Raw genomic sequence first — 12,883 nt, 5'->3', positions numbered from 1 at the left:
GACCAGCTTTAGATTGATGCATGGAAACAACCACCTTCCCCAAGCATTCTCTGAGAGGGCAAGAAATAGCCATATAGTATATGCAGGTTGGAGATTCCTTCTGACACTGCTTAGTTAAACCCCAGGCACTGTGGACTCGAACTATTCACTTCTAGGAAATACCAAATTATATTTCTGTGGCAAAGTGCTACTGACCGGAGGTCTGCAGATACGAACCATTAAACAAATTTTACTTTTCTTACCGTCTAGTAACTTAAATTTGCCATCAGTGTAAGCAGGACACTCACTCACATAGAGAACTGCAGGTCAAAACTTCTCTGCCATTGTTTAATATTTGCAAACAGGCACAGCACAGCCAGTGCAGACTTGCTTAATTCAACATGTAAAAAGAAAATAAAACTATTACCTCTTAGTTGCATTCCAAATTATCTCCTTTAGTGCCAAAAAGCCAGTATGAAACGGTCAATTGAGTAACAAATGATAGGTTTATATTTGTTACTTCTCTTCACCTTCAGTACTAGCAGTCAGTGTGTGTTCCTGAAACTCGAAACAATTACATCACTGTGGGTTGATCGGCCAACTGGAGTTTTCAGTTAAACTTGTACTTCCTGAATATAGATTCCTCATCACATGCAAGTGGGTAATTTAAATATTCATGATTATTCTGCGGCACAGAAGCAGCTTCTTCGTTTTCAGTTTGACCTCTGAACTGTTTGATCCCAAAACACTTACCTGTTTTGCAAGTAGTTTTTAAAGAAAAATCAACTTCATTCGACTCCGACAAAAAAATATTTTTGCACTGAACACGTTTTTCAGCAAGCAAGATATCTTCTTCTTCTTTGGCCTCCTTGTCTCGGGAGACAATGAGTAAGCGCCTGGAGGTGGTCAGTGGTTTGTGGAGCAGCGCCTGGAGTGGCCATAAAGGCCAATACTAGAGTGACAGACTCTTCCACAGGTGCTGCAGAAAAAATTGGTTGTCGGGGCTGTTACACAGTTGGCTCTCCCCTTGCGCTTCTGTCTTTTTTCCTGCCAACTGCTAAGTCTCTTCGACTCGCCACACTTTAGCCCCATCTTTATGGCTGTCCGCCAGCTCTGGCGATCGCTGGCAACTGACTCCCACGACTTGTGATCAATGTTACAGGATTTCATGTCGCATTTGCAGACGTCTTTAAAGCGGAGACATGGACGGCCGGTGGGTCTGATACCAGTGGCGTGCTCGCTGTACAATGTGTCCTTGGGGATCCTGCCACCTTCCATGCGGCTCACATGGCCAAGCCATCTCAAGCACCGCTGGCTCAGTAGTGTGTATAAGCTGGGGATGTTGGCCGCCTCTAGGACTTCTGTGTTGGAGATGTGGTCCTGCCACCTGATGCCAAGGATTCTCCGGATGCAGCGAAGATGGAATGAATTGAGACGTCGAACTTGGCTGACATACGTTGTCCAGGCCTCGCTGCCGTAGAGCAAGTTACTGAGGACACAGGCCTGATACACTCGGACTTTTGTGTTCCGTGTCAGTGCGCCATTTTCCCACACTCTCTTGACCAGTCTGGACATAGCAGTGGAAGCCTTTCCCATGCGCTTGTTGATTTCTGCATCGAGAGACAGGTTACTGGTGATAGTTGAGCCTGGGTAGGTGAACTCTTGAACCACTTCCAGAGCGTGGTCGCTGATATTGATGGATGGAGCATTTCTGACATCCTGTCCCATGATGTTTGTTTTCTTGAGGCTGATGGTGAGGCCAAATTCATTGCAGGCAGCCGCAAACCTGTCGATGAGACTCTGCAGGCACTCTTCAGCAAGCAAGATATATATAGTGTGATTTTAAATACTATCAGATCTCCAGTGGTATTATTCACGATGAGTCAGAGGTTATGGAGTTGAGGGAGTGATTGTCAGTGGGAGGTGAAAGTAAAAGAATTTGGGAAGGAATTTGTAAGTGATCATCCCAGTGACAGTGAAGAAAGTGTTTTTTCATTGCTTTTGGAAACCAGACAACTTTCCTATACCCAGTGTAGGTAAATAAATAAAAACACAAAATCTGGGCCGTCACTTCAGTGCAGTACTGAGGGAACTGTCAGGGGTGCCATCTTTCAGATGAGACGTTAAACTGAGGCCCAGTCCTCCCCCTCAAGTGGATGTAAAAGATCCAATGGCACTATTTCGAAGAAGAGTAGGAGAGTTCTTCCCAGTGTCCTGCCTAATATTTATCCCTCAATCAACATTACAAAAACAGATTATCTGGTCATTATCACATTGCCGCTTGTGGGAGCTTGCTGTGCGCAAATTGGCTGCCGTGTTTCCTGCACAGACAACACTTCAAAAGTACTTCATTGGTTGGGACATCGTGAGGTTGCAGAAGGCACTCTATAAATGCAAGTTTTTTTTCCTTACTTATATGCCTCCTTCCATACCAAATATTCCTACAATACTCGGTGTACTTAGTGAACTCAAGTCTCAGGCTTCTCAGACAGGCACAAGCCTCTAACAGAAAACATTGATCCAGGCATTTCAAAAACAGAAAATCAGATTGTGTACGCACCTTTACTGAACAAGTTTGATGTAATTTTTATGATATAAACCTAACAGGTGAAGGAGAAAGGAAATGAATGAATAAATAAAAGAAATGGAATGGACGTCACGCCACTATGGGAGAATTAGGACAGGTGACTGAAAGCTTGGTCAAAAGGACTGAGTATGTTTTTAAAAGTGGAGGGCAGAGGTAAAGGGGCAGGGGGTTTAGTGGGGTGGCGGTGGGGCTCTGCTGTGGGGAGGCAGTGGCATAGCGGTTATGTCTAGTAACCCAGGCTGCTGCTCTGGGGATATGGGTTTGAATCCCACCATGGCAGCTGGTGAAATTTGAATTTAATGAATCTGGAAATTAAAAAGCTAGTCTAATAGTGACCATTGTCAATTTTTGTAAAACTCCATCTGGTTCATTAATGTCCTTTAGGGAAAGAAATCTGCTGTCCTTACCTGGTCTGGCTTACATGTGACTCCCCACAGCAATGTGGTTGACTCTTAAAATGACCTCTGAAATGGCCTATTAAGCCACTCAGTCAGTTCAAGGGCAATAAATGCTGGCCTAGCCAGCAATACCCACATCCCACAAATGAATTTTTAAAAAATCCAGAGAATAGGCTGAAGGAAGCTGATGGCTTTTCCACCAATAGTGGGCAAAGAGAGGGGTATGCAGTAAACATCAGACTCAAAAGACCAAAGTGTGAGTGTGCAGATGTTACATAACGTTGGAAAAGTAGGATGGGGTAAGGAGAGAGTTGAAGATGTTAAGCCAGGTAACACAAAATGGCTGACTGTTGCTTGGGTGCTACACTACAGCCATTATGACACAGAAGAAGGCCATTCAGCCCATCAAGTCCATGCCAGCTCTCTGTAGAGCAATCCATTCAGTCCCATCCCTGTAGCCCTGCAAGTTTATTTTCCTCAAGTGCCCATTCAATTTCCTTTTGAAATCATTCATCATCTCCACCTCCACCACCCCTCGTGGGCAGCGAGTTCCAGGTTATTACCACCTGCTACGTAAAAAAAGTTCTTCCTCACATCCCCCCTGCATCTATTGCCCAAAACCTTTAATCTGTAAGCCTGATAATGTAGTATTCCATTGAAATAAAACCAAATCGTGCTGGAAATACTCAGCAGGTCTGGCAGCATCTGTGGAGAAAGAAGCAAAGTTAACTTTTCAGGCCAGTGACCTTTCATCAGAACTCAGTATTCACCAGAACTTAGTATTCCATTGACCCTGTATCATATTGACTTTTTGGCACTAGAGGAGATAGTCCTTGCACCAGCAGCTAATGGGAACAGCTTTTCTTTGTCTATCTAAACCTGTCATAATCTTGTACACCTCAAATGTCCCCTCAATCTCCTTTGCTCAAAGGAGATCAATCCCAGCTTCTCCAACCTAACCTTGTAGCTCAAATCCCCCATTTCTGGAACCATTCTGGTAAATGTCCTCTGTAACCTGCCAAGGGCCCTTATGTCCTTCCTAAAGTGTGGTGAGCAGAACTGGATGCAATACTCTAGTTGTGGCCTAATCAAAGCTTTATGAAGGTTCAGTATAACTTCCCTGCTTTTGTACTCAATACCTCTACTCATGCAGCCCAAAGTCCCATATACTCTCTCACTATGACCTATCATCTTCAAAAATCTATATATGTGAACATCCTTTGAGCCTGTAAACTCTTTAGAACTGCCATTTAGTCTATATTGCTTCTCCCTCTCCCATCTGCCAAAATGCATCACCTCACACTTCTCTGTATTAAATTCCATCTGCCACCTGTCTGTCAATCTGCGAGCCTATCTATGTTCTGTTGCAGTTGATATGTATCATCCTCACTGCCACACCTCCAAGTTTGGGATCATTGGCAAGTTCTGAAATTTTACTCTGTATTCCAATATACAATATCCAAGTCATTTATATATAATCAAAAAAGCAGTGGTCAAAGCATTGACCCTTGGGGAACACCATTATCTACAAACCTCCAGTCTGAAAAACAACCATTTACCACGACTCACTGTTTTCTGTCCTTAAGCCAATTTTTTATCCAAGCTGACACTGATCCGTCTATTCCATTAGCATCAATTTTATTAACCAGCCTTTTATGTGGTACTTTGTTAAACACTTTCTTAAAATCCATATAGACAACATCCTATGCTTTCCCTTCATCACCCTTCCCTGTTACTTTATCAAAAAATTAAATCAGATTAGTCAAGTACGATCTGCCTTTTACAAATCCGTGCTGCTCTCCTTAGTTAACTCAAACCTCTCCAAGTGCCTATCAGTTTTTTCCCTGATTATTGTTTCTAAAAACCTACCCACCACTGATGTTAAACTGACTGGCCTGCAGTTACTAGAAATGTCCTTACACCTTTTCTTGAATAAGAGTGTTACATTTGCCACTCTCCCCTCTAGCACCTCCCCTGTATCTAGGGAAGATTGGAAGATTATGGCAAGCCCTTCTGCTATCTCGACTCCCACTTCCTTCAGCAACATGGGATGCAAGGCATCCAGACCAGGCGACTTATCCACTTTAAGTATAGCCAGCCTTTCCAGTACATCCTGCCTATCAATTTTTAGCCCATCCATTACCACTACCATCTCTGCTTGTACGTATATTTTGTCAGCATCCTCTTTCTTAGTAATCACAAATATAAAATACTCATTAAGTGTTCTAATCCTGCCCTGTGCCTCTCAGTACATATCACCTTCTTTGTCCCTATTAGGCCCACTCCACATCTTACTACCCACTTACTATTTACATGCTGGTAGAAGATCTTTGAGTTCCCTTTTATGTTGACTGCCATTCTATTCTCATATTTTGTCTTTGCTAGTCTTATTTTCCTCTTCACTTCTCCTCTCAACTTATTCCATTTGGTCTGGTTCTCTCTTAACTCACCTGACATGCATTATACACCTGCTTTTTTTGTTTCATCATATTCTCCACCTCCCTTGTTGTTCAAGGAGCCCTGGCTTTGGTTCCCCTACCTTTTGCCCTTGTTGGAATGTACCTAGCCTGTACCTGAAACAACTCCTCCTTAAAGATCATCCCTTGTTCTGTTACAGTTTTTCCTGTCAATCTCTGGTTCGATTTTACCCTGGCTAGATCCCCTCTCATCACATTGAAGTTGACCCTTTTCCAATTTAGGACTTCTACATTAGATTGTTCCTTGCTCTTCTCCATTGCTAGTCTAAACTTTATGATACAATGATAACTCTTATCCAAGTGCTGCCCCACAGACATTTGGTTCACCTGGTCCACCTCATTCCGCAACACCAGATCCAACAATGCCTCCGTCCTACTTGCACCGAAAATATACTGGTCAAGGAAGTTCTCCTGAACACATTTCAAAAATCCCCCCCGCCCTTCTTACCCTTTACTCTTACAATATCCCAATTGATATTTGGGTAATTAAAGTCCCCCAATATCACTACTCTCTGTGATTTCCCTGCAGATTTTGTCTTCTCTCTCTCTCTTTCTCTCTCTCACTTCTTAGATGCCTGTAGAATACCCCCAGTGGCGTGATCATACCTTATGTGGCCTTATAACTCCAAAGTGGCCTCTGGGGTGGGGTACACACATTTGTGGGAGTGAAACATGCTGAGCCCCATTTTGGTGAGGGTGTTAGATTTAGATTTAGAGATACAGCACTGAAACAGGCCCTTCGGCCCACCGAGTCTGTGCCGACCAACAACCACCCATTTATACTAATCCTACACTAATCCCATATTCCTATCACATCCCCACCTGTCCCTATATATTTCCCTACCACCTACCTATACTAGGGGCAATTTATAATGGCCAATTAACCTATCAACCTGCAAGTCTTTGGCATGTGGGAGGAAACCGGAGCACCCGGAGGAAACCCACGCAGACACAGGGAGAACTTGCAAACTCCGCACAGGCAGTACCCAGAATCGAACCCGGGTCCCTGGAGCTGTGAGGCTGCAGTGCTCACCACTGCGCCGTTAGTGCAGTGAATGTCTGCCAGAAGTATGTAGAACAGGCAGATCATGATGCCAATCAGCATGGAACACTGATTTGACTCCAGCTCTGCCATATTGTAACTCAACACTCCAGCTAACACTCTCTCTTATCCTCGCACAGGTGAACATGCATTCAGCAGCAAGAAAGAAAAACCCCCAACCCCAATCTCACTAGCACCATTCAAAGGGATCATCAATTACTTACAGCTTAGTTGCTGGTTAATTTCTTCTGGCTGTTGCTGTGATTCTCCAAGTATTTGGTGCTTTCTAGAGTTTTTTAAAGTTGCAGAAGTCCACAGAGAGTGGTGTGTCAGGTGCTGAAGGAGTTTTGCTGACTTCAAGGATTCTGTAGAATCTAGTTGCTCCCAGACATGGGTGCACTTGTAGGAATTTTTCTTGGAATACAGCATGACTGGGAAAATGAACAGAGGCCATGCAGAGGCAGGACGAGCTGCTGGAAGTGGGAGGAGGAGGCGGAGAAGGGCTCTCAGCAGAACACCATATCCACCCAGGGTCTTCAGGGAGCAATTCTCCTACCTGAACCTCAGTGAAATATTCACCCTTCAATAAGGACATCCTCACTGAAATTTGCCACCTGCAACCTCAGAGCAGGGCAAGGACAGAATTGCCAGTGGCTCTGAAGGTGATTGTGATGCTGAACTTTTATGCCTCCCGCCACTACTCAACCCGACCCGAGCCCAACCTGACCATCCCTTTACTTACCTTCCTGACACCGAACCTGCAAGAAGCTGCAGCGCATGCGCAATTACGTCATAGTGACGTTAGTCGCTCTGCGCAGACTCAGTTTCGTCCCGGACTCCCAGCTCAGGTAAGCTTTTTATTTTTAATACTTACCAGCAGAGCACTTACTGTGTGTGTCCGGCCGGACCTACACTCAGCCCGACTTGACCCGAGCCCCAAAGCTGGCCCCGGAAGATGGGCCCGACCCGACCCGAGCCTGACAAATGTCGTCGGATCCCGTCGGGTTTGGGTCGAGTAGCAGGCTTCTATCACACGTTACCTTCCCTCTATCACTGATAATCACAATGTCTGCTTGGACACAATGCAAAAATAAAAGCCACTATAAAATAAACATTCTAAACCAAATTTATTAATAAAATCATCCCATATTGCATACAAACATCAACTAATCGCATTTGTGCATCCCCTTAGTGTCTGTCTTCTGTGTGTCTTTACCTGTCCTAGTGCTCCTACCCAGTGTTACCCCAGTGGCTGCAGCATGGCTGGTGGAAGGCTGCTGACTTTCAGTGGATGAAACTGCAGATGGCCTTGGAGGACAACTTTGAGCAGTTCTAGGTCTAAGAAGGCCTGGTTGTGGAGAGCACCACCTTGGCATGGGCGCCATCAATCTTGGCTGGTTGGCTGACAGGCAACAGCAAGGGCCCTGGTGGAGTGGCAGTGGTAGGAGGATGAATGCTGTCATCCAGAGAGAGAACAGCAAGTTTGTGCTCCATGGAGCCACTGCCACTCACCCCAGAGTGGCACCTCAGTCATCCTAATAATCTTGGAGGGGTATGACGTTCTGCAAATCTCTTTCTACACTGCAGTCATCGGCTATGATGTGAACAGTCTGAGCTTGCATGGCAACAAGCTGACCTTGCAGGACTTCAGTCCGAGCTTCCACTGCAGCACTCAGCCTTCTGGTGGAAGCTGTTTGTGCTGCAGTGAAAGCTGAAGTAGTGGTCATCAGACGTTGCATCATGGTTGGGTTGTAGGTGCGCTGATGTATTTGGTCACCACTGCTATGCTGGAAAGGATGGGCTGCAAGCTACGCACAAAGCCCTGTGCTAAGTATGGTGCTGAACTTCTTCCTGCTCCTTGACATTGAATGCAGTTTTTCTGCTTCCACCAGAAGGCTGAGTGCTGCAGTGGAAGCTCGGACTGAAGTCCTGCAAGGTCAGCTTGTTGCCATGCAAGCTCAGACTGTTCACATCATAGCTGATGATTGCAGTGTAGAAAGAGATTTGCAGAATGTCATACCCCTCCAGTTTTTCTGGCAGGCTTTCCGATGCACCAAGCATTTCCAAATGCATAATCATTAGCATATTAGCATTCTTCTATATGCCGTCCCATTGAAGTGCTCGTCTGAGTCCTCTTTGTGACCTCATGTGAAATCTTGCCCTCTGACAAGCAGATACCTGCACTATCCTTGCCCCTGCCCTGGCTTAGTCCCATTTATACCCAGCGTCCCGCCTCTAAACCCTCCTCTAAGGTATGCACTGGTGGCTGCAAGTGTGAAATTTTATGATCTCAGTAGAGACTGCTAACTTAAAAACAAAAGATATAAACTTCCCCGTGACTAATCAAAAAATTACACAAGCTTTTATGCTTTAAGACTTTTACTATAACAAATAAACTAAAAATCAACAATGACAAAACAGTTCTTAGTAGGTAACTAATACACTAAATTATGGAGAAAGGTATTTCCAGTTAACTTATTAACACACTCGAAAACCTCACACCACTTTCATACATTACATAGTGTTCTCAACACAAAGGTATCTTTACAGTTAAAAGTCCTAAACTCCTTCCAGTTGGAAGGTTGGATCTCCCAGTGTCCTTCTCAAAGCCAACGTCTTTCTCACTCACTTCTTCCGAGCACATTCGACTGGATTTCTGTATTAAGGCAATCTCTGGTTCCCAGTTGGTATTTTCTCCTCCGCAAAACTCAAGCCTTCGAACTTTGTTCAAATCTTAGCCACCTTCTGCTGTATCGGTGATCTGAGAGAAGCTGTTTCCCCAGAAAACAGCCACTGTCCCTCCCTCTCTCTCTCTCTCTCTGGGATGTACAGCAGATTGCTGGACTTCATTTCTTCCTATTCAGATCCCCAGACCTCCTGAATTCATCCAGATAAAAAGTTAATAGTTGTTTGCATTTAACAATTCTCAGAGACCATAGCAAAACCACTGTCCTTTGTTTCCAGGTGTTAAAAATAGCAACTCTAATCTGCATTTTAGAGTCTCTGGTTCCCTGTTTGTGATCTGTGAGTCTGGGAGAGTGAAACCATTGTCATTTAGGTGTTACAACCTTGCACCCTGCTTTCAAAAGCGCCTTTGATCTGGGTTCCTTGTAGTCATGTTAACCGAAACTCCTGGCAGATTTTGTATGAGGTCGCATGTCTCCTCCGAATGTTCATTTTACACTGTATTGAAGATCACAGTTTTTGAAACATAACCGTACTACAAAGTCCAGCATTTAAAACAGAAATCAAGTGTTGGTACTCTGCGTTAATTATCACTGTTTTCTTGCTGTTCCTCCACTGCCTGGCCAGGTTGCACCTCTTGGGTATCTGAAAAGAAAAAGGCACAAGAATAAGTTTAGGGACGGGATGCTGGGTATAAGTGGGACTCAGCCAGGGCAGGGGCAAGGATAGTGCAGGTGTCAGCTTGTCAGAGGGCAAGATTTCACATGAGATCACAAAGAGGACTCAGACGAGCACTTCAATGGGGCGTTGTGTGTGGGTTTACACCATCTTCAGTTTATATTTCAGAGGACAGTGTAGGATGAGGGGGAAGAGAGATGTGAGAAGGAGGATTACATATGAGGATACCGTCTTTATGGATGGTTTCAGCCCCACTGTTGGTCACAGCCTCAACAATGGCCATTCCAATATTGGCCAGCATTGTCTCCTCTGTTGGAATAAGGGTATGCCTGTCCCCTACCAGTTAGTTCCTGTGCACCACCTTGTACTGCAAGAGAGAAGGATGTGTGTCAGCAAGTGTGATGTGGCTATTATGATTGAACAGCTGGTAGTGTGTGCAAACTGTGAGATATGGATTTGAGACTTGCAGCAGCGCTAAGTGTGTGAAGGTGCAGTGAAGCATATCAATGTTAGGAATGAATCTTGATTGATAGAGATTGTTAATAGATTCGTGATAAGGGTTTTGTGCATTGACAGGTGTCTGAGACTAATGGTGCAGTTAGTTGGAATTGGCACTTGAAGATGAATTCACTGGCTTTGACCACTCATGTAAGGTCGGGCGGCACAGTGGCGCAGTGGTTAGCACCGCAGCCTCACAGCTCCAGCGACCCGGGTTCAATTCTGGGTACTGCCTGTGTGGAGTTTGCAAGTTCTCCCTGTGTCTGCGTGGGTTTCCTCCGGGTGCTCCGGTTTCCTCCCACATGCCAAAGACTTGCAGGTTGATATAATTGGCCATTATAAATTGCCCCTAGTATAGGTAGGTGGTAGGGAAATATAGGGACAGGTGGGGATGTGGTAGGAATATGGGACTAGTGTAGGATTAGTATAAATGGGTGGTTGATGGTCGGCACAGACTCGGTGGGCCGAAGGGCCTGTTTCAGTGCTGTATCTCTAAACTAAACTAAACCTCTTACTGCATCCAGGTCCTTGGGGCTTGACTGCTGTCATTGATGGCCACAGCTATCTGCTCCCACTGCCTTTTGAGCACATATTTGGAGAACCTCCTGGCTCCTATAGACACAGGACATCTCTCTGACTTGGAGAAAGAAAGCGAGGTTATCTTTGCTCTCCAGGATGATCTTGGAGTGGTAGATGGTTTAGTAGTGGAGGGAAAGGGATGTTTCCATGTTCCCTTGTGGTTCAGTATCTAAGCATTTGGCTAATTTGCAGAAATCACATTATAGTTTGAAGGCCATATTCCTGATAGCTTTGGATTGTTCCCCTATAGGTTTGGATTGTTCCCCTCCCCTTCACCACTGCTTAGCCTAGAACATATAAAAGAAAACATGGGCCACCCATCCTCTGATCAGGTCAGCCCATCCATACACCCATAGCACGTTCATTTTCTTTCTTTCTCTCTCCTTTCTCTATTCCTATCTCTCTCATTCTCTCTCTCCCAGTCTCTTTCTCAGACACAGGCACACACACTGATTTCCTCTACTTAGCTTCTCTGTTGAAAGAATTTTGTATTAAGTTAGTTTGGAACAGAATGGTTGTTATTTGTTACCCTCTGTCACACTACTGCAAGTTGTATTCTTTTTCCCGCCACATTTCTTCTGTTGATATCCATGTATCAGCAAGATAGCTTCGGTGCAGGGTGAGGGGTGGTGGTGGTAGTAGTCAGGAGGAGAGGGAAGGAATAACTGGTGTGCAAGAGTAATAATTATAACAGAGGGATCAGAAGATGGTGTACATAAAGTATTATTTTGACTGGAAAAAGGCACACAAGAAAGTGCTGTGGTCCTGAATTAGAAACTTTTAGTTCCTCTTTACACAGCACAAGGTCATCAACACATTAGCCACCTGGTAATGTGTTATAGCTACCAATTCCACGCTGGTAGCCCCTAATTATTCTCCTTTTGACAGTCAGTCTGACTTCAGGGACACTAATAAGCATCGAAATGACTGAACAGTTCTCCGAAATTTCAATCGGTACTCTTGAATGTGCTCAACCCACTACCTACCCAAAACAAACGAGCAAATTATATGAATCACAGGTACTTTTAAACTCTTATCCATTAACTTCCAATTCAGGCATCAATTACCCCAATCCTTTGCTGAGTGATACTTCCTTTATGAAATGTGCGAGGACTGATCTACTAGTACTGGATCAAATCAGTTCTATATGTGTAACAACTTGGTACAAAGCTCACTAGAATGGCAATCTGCTAATTGTCCTCGATTTCCAGGGTCAGGCCATTTACAAAAGTGACTCGTCGCTCCACTTGTGGGTGTGATCAGGATGCAGGGAACACTAGTGGTGGGAGTGGAAGATTGCATGTAAGTGAACTACAATGGAATGCAGTCAATTAAAGGAAAGGGCCAGAATAAAAGGTCATGAATTCTTATAGTCTTTGGAAAGATTCAGGAAGCATCACAAGCCAATGACAGTCTTTGCTAACATTGAAGTAAAGAGGGCTATGAGATAGGACAAAATAAAGAGTAAGGAAACCCAAGATGCAGACAAGTGATTGAGCAGCCCAATAGCCAACTTTCTGTTTGAAGGTTACTGAAGTTTAGGGTAGCACTGCATGAGGTGGTTGTGAATATGGTGGCCCTGTTTACCACTCCAGGGTACCCGTTCCCACAAGTCAGCATTGTAACATGTTGGACATCCTGGATAGTTAAGGTTAATAACCAAATTTCTTGCATCTTAGAGCAAAAGACTTTCCAAGTCAAGATAGCAGCGAGTGCCACTGGAGAAAGCATGGCAGATCTTCTGCCTTTAATGTCTGAGCATTATCTACAATAACAACAATATAGTACCTTTAACATAATAAAATGTCCCAAAGTGCTTTACTGAGCCACAGAAGGAGATATTAGGTCAGATGACCAAAAGCTTGGTCAAAAAGATAGGTTTCAAGGAATGTCTTAAAAGAGAAAGGTGAGGTCGAGAGGTGGAGAGGTGTAGGGAGGGTATGCCAGAGCTTGGCACCTA

The 12,883-nt window shown here is 44.5% G+C and overlaps 2 protein-coding genes across 4 annotated transcripts in view; both read right to left on the bottom strand.

The window, feature by feature from the left end:
* LOC137374310 (protein associated with UVRAG as autophagy enhancer-like) overlaps positions 1–597 on the bottom strand; it is a 78,235-nt gene extending 77,638 nt beyond the window's left edge. For all 3 annotated transcript variants that reach the window (XM_068040159.1, XM_068040160.1, XM_068040162.1), the window contains exon 1: positions 407–597. The gene's annotated coding sequence lies outside the window, so the exon portion shown is untranslated. The remainder of the gene's footprint in view (positions 1–406) is intronic.
* Positions 598–8,596: 7,999 nt separating this feature from the next.
* Positions 8,597–12,883, bottom strand: part of mcf2la (mcf.2 cell line derived transforming sequence-like a) — a 418,987-nt gene continuing 414,700 nt past the window's right edge. Inside the window, exon 30 of the mRNA XM_068040155.1 lies at positions 8,597–9,813. Coding sequence (XP_067896256.1) covers positions 9,752–9,813 — 62 coding nt within the window. The 3' untranslated portion in view covers positions 8,597–9,751. The remainder of the gene's footprint in view (positions 9,814–12,883) is intronic.

Source organism: Heterodontus francisci, chromosome 10, assembly GCF_036365525.1.
Source record: "Heterodontus francisci isolate sHetFra1 chromosome 10, sHetFra1.hap1, whole genome shotgun sequence".
In the NCBI taxonomy this organism is placed as follows: Eukaryota; Metazoa; Chordata; class Chondrichthyes; order Heterodontiformes; family Heterodontidae; genus Heterodontus; species Heterodontus francisci.
This window is presented reverse-complemented; position numbering and strand designations above follow the sequence as displayed.